The sequence below is a fragment of the Perognathus longimembris genome, chromosome 23, assembly GCF_023159225.1.
Source record: "Perognathus longimembris pacificus isolate PPM17 chromosome 23, ASM2315922v1, whole genome shotgun sequence".
Lineage (NCBI taxonomy): Eukaryota > Metazoa > Chordata > Mammalia > Rodentia > Heteromyidae > Perognathus > Perognathus longimembris.
In genome coordinates, this window is record NC_063183.1 from 32,783,198 (window position 1) to 32,805,482 (window position 22,285).

The 22,285-nt window shown below is 67.9% G+C and overlaps 2 protein-coding genes across 3 annotated transcripts; both read left to right on the top strand.

Annotated features, from left to right (window-relative positions):
- Positions 1–87: 87 nt before the first annotated feature.
- On the top strand, positions 88–15,170 carry Plcb2 (phospholipase C beta 2). 2 transcript variants are annotated; one of them, XM_048332587.1, is made up of 31 exons: positions 88–321; positions 2,844–2,921; positions 3,417–3,485; positions 4,126–4,262; positions 4,374–4,457; positions 4,562–4,615; positions 4,762–4,837; positions 7,176–7,276; positions 7,459–7,625; positions 7,708–7,854; positions 7,968–8,125; positions 8,309–8,391; positions 8,672–8,756; positions 9,103–9,253; positions 9,343–9,446; positions 9,565–9,661; positions 10,377–10,461; positions 10,591–10,715; positions 10,909–11,063; positions 11,527–11,691; positions 12,042–12,141; positions 12,530–12,634; positions 12,772–12,866; positions 13,126–13,201; positions 13,445–13,655; positions 13,738–13,888; positions 14,006–14,082; positions 14,166–14,261; positions 14,413–14,470; positions 14,652–14,738; positions 14,905–15,170. In XM_048332587.1, exons 1-31 carry the CDS (start codon positions 238–240, stop codon positions 15,094–15,096), a joined length of 3,453 nt encoding a protein of 1,150 aa, XP_048188544.1. In that variant the 5' UTR covers positions 88–237; the 3' UTR covers positions 15,097–15,170. The 2 variants fall into 2 exon arrangements, with proteins under 2 accessions (XP_048188544.1, XP_048188545.1); XM_048332588.1 differs by lacking the exons at positions 9,343–9,446; positions 9,565–9,661; positions 10,377–10,461; ... (12 more) ...; positions 14,652–14,738; positions 14,905–15,170 and having other exon boundaries at positions 112–321; positions 7,459–7,593; positions 9,103–9,243.
- A 4,035-nt stretch (positions 15,171–19,205) lies between these two features.
- Positions 19,206–20,348, top strand: Ankrd63 (ankyrin repeat domain 63). Its single transcript, XM_048332063.1, has one exon. It carries the CDS (start codon positions 19,206–19,208, stop codon positions 20,346–20,348), a length of 1,143 nt encoding a protein of 380 aa, XP_048188020.1.
- The last annotated feature ends 1,937 nt before the right edge of the window (positions 20,349–22,285 follow it).

Consider the following 22,285-nt stretch of genomic DNA (forward strand, 5'->3'; position numbering starts at 1 on the left):
CCCCTTAGGCAGGGGCAGTGACCACAGCCCCCCATTCGGAGCAGGTGGGGAGGAGGCTCATTTACAAGGCAGATAGACCGGCCTCTGCCTGGAGCTGTGACCCGGGGCAGCTATAAGAGCACCCAGACTTCCGGACCCACTCTGGGCGGGTGCCACGTGAGGCTCGGCCCGGCTCCCCCTCCGGCGGGCCCTCCTCTTCCCTCCTCCCACCTGCCGCGCTCAGGGGCGCCCGGCACCATGTCTCTGCTCAGCCCGGCCCTGCAGCCCCCGCAGGTGAAGGCCTATCTGAGCCAGGGGGAGCGCTTCATCAAGTGGGACGACGTGAGTCCTTCTGGATCCTTCCAGACCTGGGTGCGGGGGTCCGGGGAGGCTGGGGAGGGGGGCCTTTCCTGGGCAGAGGGCTGGGTGATGTCTCTCAGAACACAGGCGCGGGTGCGGCTTGGCCGGGCGGCTGGCACCCTAGCCCGGGTGAACAAGGCTGGGCGAGGGTGCGTGTCCTCTGCGTCTGTCTGAACAGGGGTTCACGGGAGGTGATTTCTTGGGGTCTGGATTTGTGGTCTCCCCTAACCCACACACAGGGAGTGCTGCTCCTGCCTTCTGCATTGGTGGGGGGGAGAGTGTACCCCAGAGCCGAGAGAGGCCCAGAAAGAGGGGATCCAGACCCCTAGCCTGACTGACCCCCTCCCCGGGATTCCCTGAGGCCCCTCGGGCCTGTCCCAAGGGGAGTTCTCCTGAGCTGCAGCCTGGCAGCCCCCCCCCAAACGCCCCTGCCCCAACCCAAGCGAAAACTCCCCGTTGATTTCTGCTTCCTCTTCCTGGGCTCGGCCCCCCCGGCCCCCCCCCAACCTCTCTTCAAGGGAAGGGAAGGGAGGGAGGTTCTTCTTGTGGCCGCATCTTCTCCTTCCTACACTGGGCCCCGCTTCCCGGCCTCTGGTCCCCTGCCCTTGCTGGAGGACGCGCGTGGCTCAGGGGGAGAGCGATGCGGCACTGGAGTGGCCTGTCCCAGAATCCCGGGGGGTGAGGGAGGTGACCCCGGGAATGAAGGGTGGGGCGGCCCCGCGGGATCCTCAGGGCTCGGTAGCCGCAGACACGGGGTCACCAGGGGGAGGGACGGGCTATGGGGCTTTCTCCCTGACCTGGGTACCCGCGGGGCCCCTTTGTCCCCGTCCACTGGGACACCGTGTACCCTCTAGACCCTGGCTGGGCGGAGCGGCGTGGCCCAAGCTGGGTGCTGCCCTCGGGTGATGCAGCCCACGAACCCCAGCCTCGCGTCAGAAATGAGTTCGAATCCACACTCCCACCTGGCTTGGATGCTGTGTGCGCTGCCTTCCTCCTTGCGGGGCTGGCTTCCCCGGGGGGGTAGCTGGACCCCCTAGAAAGGGCCAGAAGTGGGAGCCTCGCTCCCAAGTCCCCTCTCAGCTCACGGTGGGGCCAGGGAGGGAGGTCAAGGATACCGTCATTAGAAGCGGCCGGGCCTCCGGAGCCTGTCCGCAGCTTAGAGCGTGGCGTTGTTTCTGATAGACGTGGAAGGTTTCCCCCGCTAAGCCGGGGCTCTCTCGCTTAAGCTCCCTGACGTTCCTGCCTCAGGGTCAGTCTCTCGTGACCACCCCCATCCTCCTGTGATGCGGGGCCCACAGGAAGTGGTCCCCGAGTCCACCCCAGACCCCAGGGAAGACTCGGACATGAGCTGCCCCATCGTCTTCCGGGGCGCAGGCTCCTTTGCTCCCCGCCAACGTCTAGGCGCTGTGCCTCACGGGGCCAGAGCGTCTGTCCCCTGCTGGGCCACCGGAGCAGGAGGCCGGTCCCCACCGTCCACGCGCCACGCCCGGCCTGCCGGAGAGCCAGGCTTAAGACTGGGGACCGGGCGCCCCAGCTCTCCTTTGGGGCCGGAAGGGAGGGTAGCTCAATACACAGCTCTGCTACGTTGACTTCTCTCTCCCTCTCGTGTAACCACGCCTGATCTGAGAGCTGTTCCGTGATCGTTTCCCTGGGAGATTCCGCGTTGGCCTGGCGGGATGGAAGAGTCCAACTGTAATACCTGGTTTTACATACACGTATACATTTATGCAAAGACTATTAAAATAATAGGTAGTCTACATGTCCTGTCGGCGAAACAGACATTGAGAAGGACAGTTCCCTCATGCCTTCGTGCATTCGTTCACTTGTTCGGCAAACTCCAAGGTCAAGCACGACGCAAGCATCGAGTCCGTGGCTTAGCTCAAGCTTCTTTTTCAGTCCTGGAGGCCATGAGCTCCCGGGGATTTCCTGGTGTGTTCCTAGGACAGACAACCAACCAGCCCCCCACCATGCACCCCAAATGTTACGGGGCGTTACAGGGAATGCTTTTGAAGGGGTGAGGCGTGGAGGGTCCTTGAAGTGATTTGGGCCAAGTTGGTTTGGTGGCCAGAAGGCACTCGGTGTCTCTGAGGAACGGTGGGATGAAGGGCCAGGGGCGCTCATGGGCGGTGGGGGGGGGGTGCAGGGCACATGGCAGTCATTTTGTAGCTGGGTTGTGTAGGGCCTTGGCTATGGGTACAGGAGGCGGGCGGGGGCCCTGAGCTGTCAACGGCAGCGGCGAGCTACCGGGTGGTAGCAAGATGCGTTGAGGAGAAACATTCTACTTCTTTGCTGGAACCTGATGAGGTAGAGCTCAAGACCTTCTTTTGGGGGGGGGCTCCAAGGTGAGATTCTTCTCTTCCGGCTACCAACCCCTCCCCCTATTAGAACAAAGGGAAATGCTTTCAGATCTCTAGGAAGATGGCGGACCTTCTAAACTCCCCGCCCGGCCCAGGGAAGCGTGGCCGGAAGGCTGGCAGCGGGGACTTGACCCTCTCCCTCCGCAGGACACCGCGCTGGCCTCGCCGGTTATCCTCCGTGTGGACCCCAAGGGCTATTACTTATACTGGACGCATCAGAGCAAGGTGAGGCGGCCCATGCTACCGAGGCACGGAAGGGAGGGCAGGCGATTCGCCCCGGGAGGGGAGACGCATCTGGGGCCCAGAGGCTCCAACCCCGGCATCCTTTGGAGCGGGAAGGAGAGGACAAAGAACTTGATGTGGGAGGATGGTGCTTTGCCACTGGGTCACTTGAAGGTTCGGGGGCCCGAGGGGAGCTCAGCAGCTAGACGGCAGGAGAGGAAGGGCTGCATGCAGGCCACGGCTCCCGTGCGGGGACGGACGGACAGACGGACAGGCAGGGCAGAGCATCCCCACGGAGAGGGAGGCCTGCCCCACAGGGGACGCTGGGGTCCAGATGGCCCCAGGAAGTCTGAGTCTTCTGGAATGGGCTGTGAGCTAGGACCGGAAGGGGGTGCAAGCTCCCGCTCCCCGTTCTTCATGCTCGGCCTGGTGGTGGTGGTGGTGGCGGTTGTGTCCCGCTCTGCCTCTCTGTTCCACTGGGTGCCTTCCTTTTCCCAGGAGATGGAGCTCCTGGATATCACCAGCATCCGAGACACCCGTTTTGGAAAGTTTGCCAAGACACCCAAGGTGGGCGCAGGTGTCGGCGCCGCCAGGCCCCCGGGGCAGGGGAAGACGTTCCCGTGGGGGTGACGAGCTCGGTGCCCGGGCTGGGCAGCAAGGACCCCAGCCTGAGCCGGAGACGGCGCCCGTCTCTGGCCCTAGACCCGCCTGGGCTCTGTGCTTGGGCAAGCGCGCTGCGAGCTGCAGGGGAGGGGTGTGGCGGGGTGGGGGTGGGAATCAGTTCCCGTCCCTACAGCACCCCAGGCTGGCTGTCCGGGGTGTCTGCACCCACCTTCCTCCCCCGCCCCACCGCCAGCGTTATTTGCCTGTATTTCCCTAACGTTGGCAAGGAAATTGGAGGAAGCAGGGTTGCCCCACCGGGGCCGCAAATCGTCCATCTTCACGCAACAGCGGCCTCCTGGCCCCGCACCTCAGCTCCTCTCCTCCTCCCGGCCTGGGGTGGCCCCGGCCAGGCGTGGGGGGGGGCGGGGGGCAGGGGGGGACCAGGCCTGTGGCTTGCAGCGGGGGGCGGGGGACAGGGCTGTCCCCCAGCTGAAGTGGCCTGGCGGGGAGGGCTGGTGAGAGCCCAATGGAGCGGGGTGGGGGGGGTGAGGGGGTGAGGGGGGAGACCCCCCCCCCCCAGGCAGCTCACCGCTGGCCGCCGCAGAGCCAGAAGCTCCGCGACGTGTTCAACATGGACTTCCCCGACAACCACTTCCTGCTGAAGGCGCTCACCGTGGTGTCGGGCCCCGACATGGTGGAGCTCACCTTCCACAACTTCGTCTCTTACAAGGAGAACGTGGGCAAGGTGTGGGGGGAGCCCCTGGCCCGGGGGGGGGGGCGGGGGGGCCGTGGCCCGGGAGGCGCGGGCTTGGACGTGGGGCCGCCTGACCCCACCCCGGGCGCCGGGCTCCCGCAGGATTGGGCTGAGGACCTGCTGGCCCTGGCCAAGCACCCGCTCACCTCCAACGCGCCCCGGAGCACCTTCCTGGACAAGATGTGAGTGCCGCCCGCCCGCCAGCCACCCCCCCCCCCCCCGAGCTGGGCGTGCCCCCAGGGACCTGACGGGCTCCTTTCTGACCCCACCCCCACCCCCACCCCAGCCTGGTGAAGCTGAAGATGCAGGTGAACCCCGAGGGGAGGATCCCCGTGAAGAAGTGAGTCTCTCCACCGCTCCCCTGCCTCCAAGCTGCTCCGGAGAGCCGCCCTCCCCTCTGCCCTCCCCGGGCCAGCCTCCCCTCTGCCCTCCCCGGGCCGGCCTCCCCTCTGCCCGCCCGCCTGCTGCCTTTCTCCGCTCCTGTAGTTTTTTCCAGATGTTTCCTGCGGACCGCAAGCGAGTGGAAGCTGCCCTCAGTGCCTGCCACCTCCCCAAGGGCAAGGTGAGCCTGCCCTGCGCGGCTCTTCCCGCCCCTGGGAAGGGAGGGGGTGGGGGGCAGAGGCGTCGCGCGGAGATTTGACAGGGACGGCGTCTGTCTGCGGGGTGTCGGGGACAGGCGGGAGAGAAGCCAGGGCGGAAGCTGCCAGGACAGACCTCAGCTCGCTGCAGAGACACACTTTCCACTTCCTTCTTAATTAAGCGTTCATTTTTAATTACAAGTTGTAAGCGGGATCTCTTTATGAGCTGCCTTATGTGAATTACCAAAAAAAAAAAAAAAAAGCCACTGGGGTAGATAGGGCCCGAAGCCAAGCCAGGCTCAGGGCGGATCTCAGGCCCTGTCCACCCCGGGCAGCTCGGCCGTGCCCTTGTGGTAGGTCACACAGCCTGTTCCCCGTGAAGTAGTCTCTTCTGGTAAGATCGGTGCACACTATAAATAAATAACACAGCAGGTGGCCCCGCAGGTCACCTGTCCTGATGGATCCCAGAAGGGACTTTTCTCCCCACAACCTTAGCCTGACAGATGGTCCGTGCCCCCCCTCCACCCCCCCGCCCAGCCCCCGTGGCTTGGGGTGGGGAGGGGCTGTTCTGGCTCCTACCCCCTGCATCTCGCCCTTCTCTTCTCGCCCGCTTCCTGAGCTGGCACCTAGCTTCGGCCTCCTGATTTCCCTGCTCTAGACCTTGCGGTGTGCAAACCCAATGGATCCAACGTGTGCTGGCTGCTCTGGGGATTTGCTCACGTACGATACGCAGAGCACACTAGATCTCTCCCTCGGTTGGGGGACATTGGCTTCCGCCCGCTGTTTAACCGACGGAGATCAATGTTGTTGGTTGAACGCGTGCGCACGCAATTTTGGGGTAGCGGCGTTTGCAGAGCTCTTGGATCTAGACTCCCAAAGGGGAAACATTTTAGGGAACCGCCACGCCATTAGCTAAAGCCGCCACCGCGTCCAACAATCCCAGCCACGTTAAATGAAACGCGCGGTTTCGCCACCTCCACCAGCACTGTGGGTCTGATCGACGTGTGCCATTCCACCAGCTGGGAGAGGAGCGGTTTCCCACCGTGGCTTTCATTTGCATTTCCCCCAGGACTAACTGTGCCCAATACCTTCGCATGTGCTTGTTGGTCACCCCCTGCCCTTCTTCTAACTCGGTTGTCTTTTAAAAAAGATCTTTATTATCCTTAAGTAGTTGTACAAAGCAGTTTATGAACATACTGGGTTGGCTTTTTGTTGTGGAGTTACCGCTTAACAGATAGCTCATTTGTGAATATCTCATTCTGTTCCTTGTGCTGCCTTCCTCCCTCCTTCCCTTCCTCCCTCCCTCCTTCCCTTCCTCCCTCCCTCCTTTCTCTTTCTCCTCCCTCACTTTTTGTTTGCTATGGAACCCAGGCTGGCCTAAGCTTCTTCTCCTAGCTCAGTCTCTCATGTCTTTTCACTTTCTTACCTTCCTTCCTTCCTTCCGTGCTGGTTCATTGACTTGAACTGAGGGCCTGGTGCTGTCTCTGAGCTTTTCTATTCAAGGCTAGCGCTCTACCACTTGAACCACAGCTCCACTCCCTGCTTTTCTGGTAGTTAACGGGAAATAAGAGTCTCATAGCTTATGGACTTTCCTGCCTGGCTTGGCTTCAAACCACAATCCTCAGATGTCAGCTTCCTGAGTAGCCAGAATTACAAGGCATGAGCCACTGCACAACAGTTAAAAATTTTGTTTGGTTTTTTGTTGCCAGTCCTGGGCCTTGAACTCAGGGCCTGAGCACTGTCCCTGGCTTCTTTTTTGCTCAAGGCTAGCACTCTGCCACTTGAGCCACAGCGCCCCTTCAGGCCGTTTTCTGTATATGTGGTGCTGGGGAATCGAACCCAGGGCTTCATGCATGCTAGGCAAGCACTCTACCGTTGAGCTACATCCCCAGGCCCTAAATACTATTGCTGCGATTTCTATTTCTCTCTCCCATTCCGTTTTTGTTTCCTGTCTGTTAGTGCTTTGCTATTAGGTGCCCCTATGTTCACCTTACATTAAATCATATTGCAACTTTGTCCTTCAAGCAAGGAAAGGTAACCAGTGTCCTGGCAAGCAGCACCACGCACGACCCACCTCTTTTCCTCCTCACGTGGATCGCTCCTTAGTTCCGCTCCTATCCCGGCTAAAGAACTAGCCACTGTCCCGAACTAGGTTAGCGCGAGCCGAGCTCGCTCTCCAGCCGGCACACAGAGCCCGGTGCTCAGGGCTCTGCACGCTCGGCCCCCCCGCCCCCCCGGGCCCAGTCCTAGAGCTGAGCCGAGGCCGTGGCCCCTAGCTGCGAGAAGGCTGAGGTGGGGGTGACCCGGAGACTGTCCCCCCAGAACGACGCTATCAACCCCGAGGACTTCCCGGAATCCGTCTATAAGAGCTTCCTCATGAACCTCTGTCCCCGGCCGGAAATCGACGAGATCTTCACTTCCCAGTGCGTCTGGGGCTGGGCTGGACACGGGGAGGAGCTGGGGGCTCCCTGGAAACGGGGTGCGTGCGTGCGTGTGCGTGCGTGCGCGTGCGCGTGCGTGCGTGTGTGTGTGTGTGTGTGTCCGGGGGGTCCCCGCCCCCCAGGGCCACACCACATGGGGCCGGCCTCCTCTCTGTGGCCCGCAGCCATGCCAAGGCCAAACCGTACATGACCAAGGAGCACCTGGCCAAGTTCATCAACCAGAAGCAGCGGGACGCGCGGCTCAACGCGCAGCTCTTCCCGCCGGCGCGGCCCGAGCAGGCGCAGGGCCTCATCGACAAGTACGAGCCCAGCGGCATCAACGTGCAGAGGGGTGAGGCCCGGGTCCCCCCCCCCCGCCCCTCGGCCCGCCGGCCCGCGGGCCCTGCTGTGACGCCCGCCCCCCCCCACCCCAGGCCAGCTGTCCCCCGAAGGCATGGTGTGGTTCCTCTGCGGGCCCGAGAACAGCGCGCTGGCCCAGGACCCGCTCCTGCTGCACCAGGACATGACGCAGCCGCTCAACCACTACTTCATCAACTCCTCGCACAACACCTACCTCACGGGTGAGCGCCGCGCCTCCCCGCTGCGGGCCGGAGCGCCCCGGGGGGCGGGGGGGTGCCCGCCGGCCCGCCCTGAGCCGGTCCCCCCCCCGCCCCGCCCCCGCCCCCGCCCGCAGCCGGCCAGTTCTCGGGCCTCTCCTCGGCCGAGATGTACCGCCAGGTCCTGCTGGCCGGCTGCCGCTGCGTGGAGCTGGACTGCTGGAAGGGGAAGCCCCCCGACGAGGAGCCCCTCATCACCCACGGCTTCACCATGACCACCGACATCCTGTTCAAGGTGGGCCTCGCCCGCGGAGCCGCTGAGGGGCCGGGGGGGGGGGGGAACAGAGGGGACAGAAGGGGGGGACCCCAGGGGCCATCGCGTTTCGTGTGTGTTCTGCATCTGGGGTGCCACTGCGGGAGGGGGAGGAGGAGGAGAGCCAGAGTCCCGCCCTGCCCACTCTTGGCCTCGCTCCTCCAGGACGCAGTGGAAGCCATCGCGGAAAGCGCCTTCAAGACGTCCCCCTATCCCGTCATCCTGTCCTTCGAAAACCACGTGGACTCGTGCGTGCTCGGGCCCCCCAGCCTCGCTCCCACCCGGCCTCCAGCCTCCCCCCGCCTGCCTGTCGCTGCCTTCTGGCCCCGTCCCCAGCCGTCCCCATTCTCCAAGTCTCAGCACAGGGCCTGGGGTTCTCCTGTTGGTGCCCCCACACCCCACACCCCCTGTCCCCCTGTCCCCCCCCACCCCCGATCAGAGTTATCCCAGACACACAAAGATGGAGCAGGAGGCCTGGGAGCCGGCTGCTAAGCCCCCCCCCCCCCCCCCCGCTGCGACTCTCCTCAGGCCCCGCCAACAGGCGAAGATGGCCGAGTACTGCCGCGCCCTGTTTGGGGATTCGCTGCTCACGGAGCCCCTAGAAAAGTTCCCAGTGAGTGGGCTCTGCCGGGGACAGCTGGGCCGGGGAGCAGGGCGTGGGGGGGCGGGGCGGAGACACGGGTTCATGTGGCTGGATGGGGGGCGGGCGGCCAACACCTGACCTCCGAGCCTCTGCCAGGAAGTGTGCTGGACGTCAGCTGAACCCAGGGGTAGGGGCCCCCCCAAGCAGGAGAATCGCAAGCTCAGACCGCCACACGCGAGCCCTGCCTCGCCTCCCTTGAAGCGGCTGCCCTCAGGGTCCTCCCCCTCCCCCAGGAGATGGACCAGGCACCGGGGTGTTAGAAGGAGTAAACAGCACCCCGCGGGTGGGATAAGGACACCCGTGCTCCCCCCCACAGCTGAGGCCGGGAGTCCCGCTGCCCAGTCCCGAGGACCTGCGTGGCAAGATCCTCATCAAGAATAAGAAGAACCAGTGTCCCCCCAGCCAGGAGCCCGGTGGGGAGGCCGCGGGCGGCTCTCTGACCGGTGCTCCCTCTGGGGAGGACCGAGGTAAGGTGGCTGGGGGTTTGGGGAGCCGGTGGGGGCCCCCCGGCCCGGGAGAGGAGCCCGTGCTGACAAGAGCCGTGTGTGTGTGGCAGTGTGGGCTGCTGAGGAGGAGGAGGAGGAGGAGGAGGAGGAGGAGGAGGAGGAAGAGTCGGGAAGCCTGGATGAGGAGGAGATGAAGAAGATGCAGTCAGATGAGGTGTGGGGGCTGGGCCTGAGCCCCCGGGCCATCCGCCATGGTGGACCCTTCCCGGTGGGCAGGGGACCCAAGCTGGGCTCGGCCTGGTTCCCCTCTCACCTCTCCCCCGGCCCCCCAGGGCACCGCGGGCCTGGAGGTGACGGCTTATGAGGAGATGTCCAGCCTCGTCAATTACATCCAGCCCACCAAGTTCGTCTCCTTTGAGCTCTCGGCCCGTACGTGGGGGGTGGGGTGGGGGGGATGGGAGGCAGGGATGGGGGGGCGGGGAGGGGCGGCCTCGGGGAGCTCTGCCCCTCCCTGTCGGGCCCCGCGGTCAGGCGGGAGCCTGCCCCAGTGGCCGGGCAGGGACGCGGGGCTCGGAGTGACCAGCCACCTCAGCCAGGCCCGCCTGGGGCTCCCGCTGTCTCGTCCAGGTCCTGTGGCTCCTGGGCTGAACTGTTCCCCAAGGCTGGCCCAGGTCCACAGGCTCCCGCCCCGGGGAAGAGGCGTCCGGAGGGGGTGGAAGGCAGAGAAAGCCATCCGTGCCCCCTCAGTTCTCCTGTGCACTGCCCCGCCTCGGACCCCACCCCGCGCGTCCCCCGCTGCCCCGTGTGCTCAGCGACCACCACTAGCACCCCAAACTCCCTGCCAGCGTCAGAGCCGGGGCTCACACGCTGACCACACGCTGCACGCACCCCGCCATGCCCTGGCCGTGCACGGCAGGGGGTCCTTGCTGTCTGGGACCCCCCCCCCCACCCCGCGTATCCACCGCGAGGACCCACACCCTAGCACTCACTGTAACCCCATTGTCTGCAGAGCCCGGCCCCTGAATCCTCAGTCCTCCCTGGGAACACGGAGCTGGACAGAGCTGCCCCTCGGGGGACAGCAGGGCTTGGGGGGGGCACAGCCTGATGCCCGCGCCCCCCCCTACCCCTTTTCTCCCTTGTACAGAGAAGAACCGAAGTTACATCATCTCTTCCTTCACGGAGCTCAAGGCTTATGACCTGCTGTCTAAGTCCTCCGTGCAGTTTGTAGAGTATCCTTGATGCTTCACAAGCCGGGGGCCCTGGCTGGCGGGGGGGGGGGAGGGTGGGGGGAGGCGGGGAGGGGGGGTCCGTGCTCCTCCGGGGGACAGTGCTCCCGGGTCCTCCTATACTCCAGCCAGCTACAACAAGCGGCAGATGAGCCGTGTTTACCCCAAGGGCACACGCATGGACTCCTCCAACTACATGCCCCAGATGTTCTGGAATGCTGGGTGCCAGATGGTGGCCCTCAACTTCCAGACCATGGGTGAGCCCTCCCCAGGGATCAAGCTCGGGCCTAACGTGAGCACGGGGGTGGGGTGGGGTGGGGTGGGAAGACGCCCAGGGATCCCGATCTCCCCAAACCTGCCTGTCCCCCCAAGACAGCACAGGCTGAGGAGAAGATGAAGTAGGCCAGGCCTTCCTTGCGGTGACCCCTCCGCCCCCCCCCGCCCCCCCAGACCTGCCCATGCAGCAGAACATGGCGCTGTTCGAATTCAACGGGCAGAGCGGCTACCTCCTCAAGCACGAGTTCATGCGCCGGCCCGACAAGCAGTTCAACCCCTTCTCGGTGGACCGCATCGACGTGGTGGTGGCCACCACCCTGTCCGTGACGGCAAGGACCCGGGCTGACGGGAGGCCTGGGGGGCGGGGGGGGGAGGGAGAGAGGGTGGGGGGTCTAGAGGAGGAAGGCCCAGCCCCCCTCCCTAAAGACTCCAGCCCAGCCAGCTCGTGCAGTAGCAAGTTGCCTTGGAAACTGCCTCCCCCTCAGCACTCAGGCTGCTTCTTGGTCCCCATGGAAACCGAGGGGCAGGGCTGAAGCTGGGGTGGGGGAGGGGAGGCAGCCCGTGTGAGGAGGGGGGGGCACCAGAGCCCAGGCCCCCCCCCCCGCCCCAGGCCGGAGAGGGCGGGCGGTCAGGGCCGTCTGTGCTGGCTCCTCAGAGTCCCCCACGCAGCCTCGGTGGCCAGAGCCAAAGGGGGGTCCTCACAACTCCCCAGAGGGGGTGCCCGGGGCGGGGGGCGGGGCGGGGCAGGGACGGGGTGACTGACGCGGGCCCCCCCGGGTCTCCACACCCCAGGTGATCTCTGGACAGTTCTTGTCAGAACGCAGCGTGCGCACCTACGTGGAGGTGGAGCTGTTTGGCCTTCCGGGGGACCCCAAGAGGCGCTACCGCACCAAGCTGTCCCCCAACACCAACTCCATCAACCCTGTCTGGAAGGAGGAGCCCTTTGTCTTTGAGAAGGTGGGGGGAGGGCAAAGCCGGGCGAGGCTGGGGTCTCTCCCTGGTTCTTGGCCTCAGTGTCACATAGGAACCCGGGGGGCGGGGGGGGCGGTTCCCTTTGTCCCCATCGATCGCTGGTAGGTCCCGGTCTGCATTTCTTTCCCGAGACACACTCTGACATAAGCTGTGTGTGTGTGTGGGGGGGGGGGGTCTGTGTCCATGTCTGGGCCTTGGGGTGTGTCCTGCCTGTTGCCACCAAATCAGGGTTCACCTGCCGCGTTCTGAGGCTGACAGCTAAGACCTCTGCAGCCGGGGCGGGGCGGGGCGGGGCGGACCCCCGCCAGCCTGTCCCACCTCAAACTCCTCCCCAGATCCTCATGCCCGAGCTGGCCTCCCTCAGGGTGGCGGCTATGGAGGAAGGCAACAAGTTTCTGGGCCACCGCATCATCCCCATCAAGGCCTTGAACTGTGGTATGGAAAGGGGTTCTTCACTGGTCATAAAGCGGGGCGACCTCGGCCCGCCTCGCAGGGTGGGTGGGCTCAGCTCTGTGGCACCGCTGGCCCAGCGTCCTGAGCGGCTGGCTTCTGTGGGCGTAGGACCCCATTCCATAGGTAACACAGCCAGCGGGGTGCCGTGTCAGCCGGAGACGTTCGCCTCGCCAACTAAAGCCAGAAGTCTTTGTTTTGTTTTGTTTTTTGCCAGTCCTGGGGCTTGAACTCAGGGCCTGAGCACTGTCCCTGAGCCGGACCATTGGCTGGCAGCGCGGGGCAGAGGCTGGCCCCCCCCACTCACTCCCCACCCACCCCTCCGCAGGATAGGGGTCCCCCCCCACACCCATCCCCCTATCCCCCCCCCCAGGATATCACCACCTGTGCCTGCGCAGCGAGAGCAACATGGCCCTCACCATGCCCGCGCTCTTCGTCTTCCTGGAGATGAAGGACTACATCCCCGACACCTGGGCAGGTGGGAAGGAGGCCCAGGGCCCAGGGGAGGGCCGGGGTCCCCCTGCTCCTCTTTCCGGGCATTGAGCCAGACCCTAGAGCGGGACCGGGCCCTGGGGACCTTCCAGGGCTGACTCCCCCCACGCCCTGCGCCCTCAGACCTCACCGTGGCCCTCGCCAACCCCATCAAGTACTTCAGTGCTCACGACAAGAAGGCCGCGAAGCTCAAGGAGGCCCCCGGAAGCCTGCCCGAGGTCTGTGCGCCCCGCCAGGGGCCCCGGAGGGGGGAGCCGTGGCCTCAAGCGGGGGCCTCGCAGTCCACCCACGCCCTGTCCCCGAGCTTCCCTAAGGAACGTCCCTTGGCGTCAGGTCACTACCCAGAGCTCCTTGCGCCCCCCCCCCCCCGGCATGGACGCCGGGGGTAGGAGAGGAGGCCCCCGGGCCTGTCTGTGATACACTCCAGGAAGACAGGGCCGCGGGAGCCACGTTTCCAACGCGCTGTCACCTCTGCAGACACCCTTTCCGTCCGGGAGCCCCGGCGCCCGCCAGGCCAATGGGGCGTCCGCCCTGGGCAGCAATGGCTCAGCAGGTGGGTGCTTTCTGCCTCCTGGCCAGTAGAGGGGGCCCCCCTCTCCCCCCCCCCCCCGCGCCCACAGTACTCCCCTCTGGAGCTAAGCGGAGCCCGGGGCCTCGCCCACCCTGGCTGCGGCCTGCAGGGGCCACGAGAGAAGCGGCGGTTGGAGCTTCCCGGGCGGGGACGCGTGGGGGGCTCCGCGGGCCCCGGGAGGGGGGGGCGGCCCCAGGCCTGAGCCAGGTCCCCCCTCTCCCGCAGAGCCGCGGACGGCGGGCCCGGAGGAGCTGCGGGAGCTGAAGGCCATGGCGAAGCTGCGGCGGCGGCAGGAGAAGGAGCTGCGGGAGCTGGAGCGGCGCGGGGCGCGGCGCAGGGAGGAGCTGCTGGAGCGCGGGGCGGCCCAGCTGGCGGAGCTGGGGCCGCGGGGCGCGGGCTGCGGGCTGCGGCCTGGGAAGGGCTCCCGCAAGAAGAGGTGAGGCCCCCCCTCCCCGCCTGCCCCCGCGTCGGCAGCGGCCTGGAGCCCAGGGCCCGTCCCCGCGTGTCGCCCCCCGCAGGACCCTGCCGGGTGAGGAGCCCGCGGCCGCCGAGGGCCTCCAGGACCCCCGGGTGCGGGAGCTGCGGGCCCGGCTGGAGCAGGAGCTGCAGCTGCAGGGCAGGGAGCAGCACCAGTGCATCCTGAAGCGCAAGGAGCAGCACGTGGCGGAGGTGCCCGGCGGGGCCCGGGGGGGGTGAGGGGGGGGTCGCTCGGGGCACACCGCCCCCCACGCCCCGCCCGGGCACCCAGGGCCTCTCACGGACCCAGCCGTCCGTCCTCTCCTACAGCAAATCGCCAAGATGATAGAGCTCGCCAGAGAGAGGCAGGCGGCTGAGCTGAAGGCCTTCAGGGAGACCTCGGAGACGTAGGGCACGCCGCCTCCCCCCCGCAGCCCCCCAGTCCTCCTCCAGGCACTGCGGCTCCACGCCCGTCTCTCTCTCCCTGCAGGGACACCAAGGAGATGAAGAAAAAGCTGGAAGCCAGGAGGCTGGAGCGGGTCCAGGCCATGGTGAAAGTCACCCCTGATAAGATGGCCCAGGAGAGGTGAGCGCGCGCCCAGGTCGGGTTCCCCAGAGGCCCTGCCCCTGTCCTGGGCCCCCCCCCCCCCGCTGGTCCCTCCGCTGCCTCCCATCGGGTGGTGGAGGGTGCCCCTGCCTGTCCTGCAAGGCCCTTTCTGAAACCATCCCCCCCACAGGCTGAAGAGAGAGATCAACAACTCCCACATCCAGGAAGCCGTGCAGACCGTCAGGCAGGTGTGCAAGGCCGCACCCTGCCCAAACACACACTCGCTCGCTCTGAAGATGGGGGGGGGGTGGAGGTTGCCCCAGGTCCCCCTCCCCAGCTGGAGAGTGGGTTCGTGGAGACTCAGAGCCGGGTTCCGAGGCGGGTCTCCGGCCTGTGCCGGCCTGATTCCGGCCGCTCCCCTCCACGCAGATGACGGAGACCCTGGAGCAGAGCCAGGAGAAGCTGGAGGAGAAGCAGGCGGCCTGCCTGGACCAAATCCGGGCGATGGAGAAGCAGGTGACAGGACAGTCCCCAGAGGAGGTGGCCGGGCTGGGGGTCGGCGCTGGGCCCCACGGCCCTGTAGATCCGCAGAGCTGCCCTTGCGCCCTCTCCTGGGAATCTTGCTCCCCGGTCCCAGGAGGGGGTGTCCGGGGGAGCCTTCCCCAGCCAGGCGGTCCTACAGTTCCAGCAGGAGGTCCAGCGGGAGTACGAGGCCAAGGTGAAGGGCCTGGAGGTGGAAGTGAAGGACCTGGTGAGAGCCCGCCTGAAGGTCAGCTTCCCCCCGGAGGCCGAGGCCGAGCCCCAGGCCCCCGCGGAGCCGGGCCCACCGGACCCACGCGCCGACAAGGCGGACACGCAGGAGAGCCGGCTCTGACCGTCCAGGCGGCGCCACCTCCGAGCTGCTCCCGGGATCCGGGCTGGGGTCTCCGCCCTGCCCTCCTTCCTGAGGGACGCGGGAGGACACAGAACAGAACGCCCACGGTCTCGGCCGACACAGGAGCCCGTGACTTGGCGGTGCGGGGAGCCGGAGGGCCTCCGGGGTACTCGCCCGCCTGAACCCGGCTCACCCCTGCTCCTAGGCCTGCGTGCGTGAGGTGTATTTATTTTTCTCCTTCCTATTCCTACTAAAGAATCCCGATCCGATCCTGTGATTTCTGCTGGAAGCTGCTGTCTATTCAAGGGCTGGGAGATGGGGTCTGCGGGCCAGAGGCTGGCCCCTAAGCTGACGCCGCCTGGAGGGAAACAATCCCTTGGGGTCTGAACCAAGAGTCACGTCTCGTCAGGGCTGGGAAGGTGGTCTTGTGGTAGAGCCCGTGCCTAGCATGCGTGAAGCCCTGGGTTCGATCCCTCGGCACCACATACACAGCAAAAGCCAGAGGTGGCGCTGTGGCTCAAGTGGCAGAGTGCTGGCCTTGAGCAAAAAGAAGCCAGGGACAGTGCTCAGGCCCTGAGTCTAAGCCCCAGGACTGGCCAAAAAACCCAAAATCAAAACCAGAAAAAAGAGTCCTGTCTCTTGCGGAGCCCCCACACGGGCCAGCTCGGGCCTGGAGCAGGAGCTGCTACCTCTCCCGCTGGCCCGGAAGGCCAAGGGCGCCGGAAGGTGATGCCACTCATCCACCCCCGTGCAGATGTCCCTGCCTTCAAGAGCCTGCTCACCGCCTTCAAGTTACTTGGGCCACCAAAGAGAGACCCTAGAGGGGCCAGGCCCAAAGGCCCCTGAAGCAGCTGTGGGTGACACCAAACCAGCTGTAAGCAGCCATCCTGCCCAGTGCTTCTCCAGTACCACCCCGATCCCAATGGGACTGGTGCGCGTGTGTGCTGGGAAGAGGTTGTTTTTTAGACACAGCAGATGCCCTTTGCTGAGAACACCTGGGCCTTTGGAAAACAAACAGGAGCACCCTCCCCCCCCCCAGCCCTGGCAGGGCCCGACTCTTCAGGGGTCTGTCCAGTCCCTGGCTGCCGCCTGAGGCCAGGGCCTCTCAGGATGAGGGGCCTCTCGCTCCCAGGACGCAAGCCTGGCTCTGGCCAGCCAGCCCCATCCCAACCCTGACTTCAGCTCTCCAGCTGCTCAGTCCGTGGCTCCGTAGTCTCCTCTCCCAACCGAGAGGATCCCTCCCGGCTTGGAGGAACACAGCCAGGCCTAGCCGCCGCCGCCCAGAGGGCAGCGGCCCAGCGGCGGTGGGTAGCCGCTGAGGGCACGGAGGAGAAGGTGCCTTCCGCGTGCCTCCTGCGGGCTGGGCGGAGTCTGTGTCCCAGGCCGGGGCTGGGCACTCGGGCCTCCCCCTCCGGGCCTCTGCCAGCTTTCCCCTGGGACCTGCCTGGATGGATACCTACGTCCTGGCCCCTGCCCCCTGGGCAAATGCCATCCCTGGAGCGGAATTAGAACCTGGCCGCAGGGGACATGCAGAGGAAGGGTTGATGTTCACCTGTGGGCACCGGGACAGGCGAAGGCCACCTGGGCCCCAACTCTGCCGTGCGCCCGTGGGACCCCAGCCGGCCTCCCTTGCCATGCGTCATGCCTACCGAGCCTTGCTTACCAGAAGAGGGTCCCTGCCCCTTTCCCAGGCCCCTTGCTGACTCATCCCCCCCCCCGCACCCCCAAGCAGCTCTCTGGATCCCCCAGACACGTGCCATCAGGCCCAGCCCTGCCGAGCTGGTGCAACGTGACAGGGTGAGGGGGCTGGTGACACTTGAAAAGAAGCAAAGGGGGCCGGGGGGGGGGGGCGCTGCAGACAGAGTGGCAGACTCAGAGGCTGCGGTGTCTCGGGGAGGAAGCCCTTTGCCAGCCAGGGGCCGGCAGGGAAGCGGCGGGGCAGGTGGGAGGCGTGTGGAGAGGCTGCCTGCGGCTCCCTGAGCGACAGCTTCTAATTCCGGCTGCCGGTGCCTCTGTGCTCCGCAGCAAAACTCTCAGCTTCGGTTGTTTTTTTTTTTTTATTCCTTCAGCTTTGCTGTTTCTTTTCTGTGCGGGACACAGTGAGGAAGAAGTCAGAGCAAAGGTTGCGGGGCCTGAGACCCGGCCTTGCCACCTGTCCGTTTGGCTGGGGTGGGCTGGCCTAGGGCAAGGGGTCCCCCCCCCCCGCCCAGCTGGGGGAGAGGGCAGCTTCCCCCCCGCCAGGGGCCTCTGCTTCCTCAGGGCTTGCTCCGCGCACCCTGGGGAACCGCGGTGTTGGCGAAGCTGGGCTGGCTCCCGGGGGTTCAGGGACATGGCAGAGGGCCCTGCCGAGGCCGGGGCTCCTGCCGCTTCTCTCCCCCATAGAAGATGAGAATGCGCAGGCCCCGGCCGCCCTGCTGGGGGCGTCCATAACCCGCCTCAGACAGCACGGGCTCCCTAGGACATTACGAAAGGAAACTGGCCAAGAGCTTCTAAACATGCAAAAAGACAATGCCAGGGCTTCTCAGTGTATGCAAGAACCACGCATGCCCCCACCTGGGGAGCCCCAACTCCTCAGGGGGCACCCCCCCCCCAGGATGAAGGCCTTCCCAGCAAGCACCATCTGCACCCAGACCTCTCCTCAGCCGGCCTCCGCTCTGCCTAGGACCCCTTCCTGGAGAAGAGCCTGGCTTCCTCCTGCAGCGGACCAGGGCCCCCCTTCCTCCCCCCCAGCCCTCCACGCCGCCCCCTGCAGGTGTCCCGCCCGCCCGCCAGCCCCCTGCCAGCATCTCCTTCCTCCTGGGAGGACAGGCTCAACTTGCTGTCTTCAGAAGACCCGAACCTCCGAACCCCCTCCTCCTCCTCCTCCTTCCCTCCTGCCAGGGCACCGTGGAGGCCAAGCCCAGGAAGTCCCGGCCTCGCCCCTCCCCGGCCTCGCGGGCCCTTTTGGCACACATCCAGCAGAATTCGAATTAGGAGCTCCCACTCGGGAGGGGGCCTGGGACGGTGGGGGGGGACGGTGTGGGTGTGGGGGGACGGTGTGGGGGGGACGGTGTGAGTGTGGGGGTGACGGTGTGGGTGTGGGGGGACGGTGTGGGTGTGGGGGGGACGGTGTGGGGGGGGACGGTGTGGGTGGGGGGGACGGTGTGGGTGGGGGGGACGGTGTGGGTGGGGGGGACGGTGTGGGGGGGACGGTGTGGGTGTGGGGGGACGGTGTGGGGGGGAAGGTGTGGGTGTGGGGGACGGTGTGGGTGTGGGGGGACGGTGTGGGGGGGACGGTGTGGGTGTGGGGGACGGTGTGGGTGTGGGGGGACGGTGTGGGTGGGGGGGACGGTGTGGGTGTGGGGGGGACGGTGTGGGTGGGGGGGCTCTAGCCGCGCCCCTCACGGGCTCGCGCTGTGATGGCGGCGGCCCCGGGAGCGCACGGGGCCCGGGGCGGAGGCGGAGGCCGCGCGTGGCCGGGCCGTCGGGGAGGGCGCGGGCCCGCTCGGCGCGCTCCTCGGGCCCCGCGGCGCCGCCCGGTTCCCCGCCGGGGTGGAGGCGGGAGGGGGGGGGTGGGCGGCCCCGTGCGCGCCCTGGCCCCGGCCAGGCGAGCGGCCCCCGCCCCGCCCCGCCGCCGCCGCCTTCCCCGGGGAGCGCGGAGGAGGAGCCGCTGGCTCCGGGCGGCGCGCGGGGAGGCGTCGGGGCGGCCGCCCGCGCCCGCCCGCCGCCCCCGGGCCCGCATTGCCCCCCCCCGGGGCTGTACAGCCGGGCGTGCGGACGGCGGGGCCGCAGCTCGCGCGCCGCCGCCGAGCCCCCCGGGGAGGCGGCGGGCGCCCCGGCGTGGCCCGGCCCCCGCGAGGGGGCGGAGGAGCGGCGCCGGCAGCCGGGGAGCGGCGCCCCGCCAGGGCTGCGGGCGGGCGGGCGCGCGCGGCGGGCGCCGCCGTCTCAGCGGGGAGCGGGGAGCGGCAGGGACTCGCGGGGCGCCGGCCGCGCAGAGCCCGGGGGCCGAGCCGGGGCGCCCGTCGTCCGGGGGCGGCGGGCCGGGGAGGGCGCGGGAGCCGGAGCGGCGCGGAGGGAGCGGCGGCGGCGGAGCCCGGAGCAGCCCGGCGGGCGCGCTCGGAGGCCGGGCCATGCTCAAGCCCAAGGACCTGTGTCCCCGCGCGGGCACGCGCACCTTCCTGGACGCCATGCAGGCCGGCAAGGTGCACCTGGCCCGCTTCGTGCTGGACGCGCTGGACCGCAGCATCATCGACTGCCGCGCGGAGCAGGGCCGCACGCCGCTGATGGTGGCCGTGGGGCTGCCGGACCCCGCGCTGCGCGCGCGCTTCGTGCGGCTGCTGCTGGAGCAGGGCGCGGCCGTGAACCTGCGCGACGAGCGCGGCCGCACGGCGCTCAGCCTGGCGTGCGAGCGCGGCCACCTGGACGCCGTGCAGCTGCTCGTGCAGTTCAGCGGCGACCCCGAGGCGGCCGACGCGGCGGGCAACAGCCCCGTGATGTGGGCGGCCGCCTGCGGCCACGGCGCCGTGCTCGAGTTCCTCGTGCGCTCCTTCCGCCGCCTCGGCCTGCGCCTGGACCGCACCAACCGCGCCGGCCTCACCGCGCTGCAGCTCGCCGCCTCCCGCGGCCACGGCGCCTGCGTGCAGGCGCTCACCGGGCCCTGGGGCCGCGCGGCGGCCGCGGCCGCGGCCCGCGGCGCCCGCTCCGACAGCCCGCCGCCGCCCGAGCGCCCGGCCCCGCCGCCCGCGCCCAGCCCCGAGCGCCGACGGCCCAGCCCCCGCCGCCTGCCGCGCCCGCTGCTGGCGCGCTTCGCGCGGGCGCCCGCCGGCCCCGGCCCCGGCCCCGGCCCCGGCCCCGGGGGCGACGCCAAGGGCGCGGGCCGCCCCCGGGCCCCGGGCGGCGAGCGGCCCGAGCTGGGCCGGAGCCTGAGCCTGGCGCTCGGGGCCGTGACGGAGGAGGAGACGGCGCGCCTGCGGGCCGGGGCTCGGCGGGCCCGGCCGGACTCACCCCGGGCGGGGACGGGGCGGTGGCGCTCGCAGGAGGGGCTGCGGGGGGCGCCGCTCGCCCTGGCGCCCGCCGGCCTCAGCCCCCACCCCGAGGGCCCCCCGGGCTCCGGCCGCCTGGGCCTGCGCCGCCGGTCCACGGCCCCCGACATCCCCAGCCTGGTCGGGGACGCCCCCGACGCCGGCCCGGAGCCGGAGCCGGCGCCCCACGCGGTGCCCCAGCCCCGGCCGGCGGGCGCCGAGGCGGTGGGGCTCACGCCGGCCCCGCGGTAAACCGCGGCCCGGGCCGCTCGCCCTCCCCGCCGCCCCCACGACTAGAGACCCCCGCCAGCCCCCACCCCGGCCGCCCGGCGGGCGGGCGGGCGGGCGGGCTCCTCCCGGGCTCCGGGGCACTCCACGTCCGCCACCGCCCCCCTCCCTCGACGACACGCGTCGGAGCCGGGCCCCAGGCTTCCGGCCCTGCAGCCAGGTGCACACCCCCACTTCCAGCCCCAGGGCTCGGGCCTGCGGGCCTGCCCCGGCCCCCCACCCTTGGGACTCTCGCCCCGGGCGGGCGCAGCTCCAGCAGCCGACTGAGGATAGTTCCAGAAACTTCTACAGCCGCCCTTCCCCTTACTTTTGGAAGGGGAGGGACGGGGTGGGGGTGGGGTGGGGGTCTGGAGCCTGTCTGGACGGGGCGGGCTGAGGAAGGGGAGCCCGGGCGGGGCCGCCTTGGGTCTCATGGACGCCTTTTGGAGGTGGGTCACCCGTGGTCTTTCATCCAGCTTCTGCGTAGCCAGTGGCCTGTTGCATGGTGGGTGTGGGGGGGTCCCTGCTCCCCTCGCCCAAGCTCTTGGGGGACCCCTGAGCCAGCCCACCGGCGGGCCGCCCCGCGGCTGGGTTCCCTCCCCGGCCCTCCCTCCCCGGCCCTCCCCGGCCCTCCCTCCCCGGCGGCCTGTGCCGGGCGCCTCTGTGTGCGCGCGGGGCGGAAGGCAGCGGGGCTGGCGGAGGCTCGGGAACCTGACAATGTCTCCCGAAATAGCAGCTCCGCGAGGGGGATAATTGGCTGAGCGCTTGCCGCGCGCGGGAGTCGGGAGCCCACGCGAGCCGCGCGCGGGTTTAGATTACCTCCAGCCCCGGGGGGAGCCGGAGGGGCGGCCCCGCGTCCCTGCGACGCCCAGGCCCGGGCCGGGCGGAACATGGACGTGAGGGGTGGAGGCCCGGGGGCCCCGCGCCCAGCCTGGATTCCGGGGCCGGGGCCCCCTGGGCCGGGGACGGGGCCGGGGACGGAGGGGCCTCGCCGGGCCTGCTCCCCCGCGCTCCCTGGCGGCGGCTCTGCGCGCTGCGCCCGGGCCCGGAGCTCGGACGGGGACTGGGTTGGGGTCAGGGCTGCCGGCGGCGGCGTCCAACCGTGCACCCCTCCTCCGCTCCTAAGAGCTCAAATCCGGATACTTGAAGTCACCTCCCAGGAGTGAAACGAGGGCCACGGGGCAGGAACAGCTCGCCCCAGCGTGGCCAGGCCCATCCCGAGCAGGAGTCCTGACAGTGGCACCCCTTTCCGTCGGAAGTGTGTTGTCCTCCCCCCTCTTCTCTGGCTCCTCAGTGCCTGGTCCGGGGGGGTGGGGGGGTGAGACGTAGAGCAGCCTGAGGGGGTTCAGGGTGGGGTGGGAAGTAATCCACACCCCCAAGTGTGAGCCGCCTTCTTTCAGACCCTTGCTTGCTTGTGTATTCCCTTTCCAGCCGTGTTTCATTTCAATGAAGTTTTTTTAATGGTGTAAGAATACAAGAGTTTTGTCTTAAAAAGCATCTGTGGTCGGGGAGGCGCTGTCATCTCCCCGGCGGTTTTCTGAATGACCGAGGGGGTCACCTTGGGGCCTCATCGTTGTTGGGTAAACAACAGAGATGGTTCCTGTCTGTGGAACTGCCCACATCGCAGGTGCTTCCTGCACTGTGTGTCTGACTGCCTTGCCGTCTGTCCTTACAGACGCCTTACCACGGCCAGCAACCGCGTTCTTACTATTCTCCGCTCCCCTGAACCCCGCCGCCGTCAGCCTGCCTGTGGGGGCGGGCCATCGCCGCGTCTACAGGGGTAGAGACTTTGCTGAGTGTTTTCGTGTTTCCCTTCGTTGCCTTTGTCCTGGTGAGGAGTCGCCCAGGCCGCTGGAGCACCTCAGGGGTCAGCGTGTGACACTGAAGGATGTGAGCACCTCCTTTTGGACTGACACTTGTGG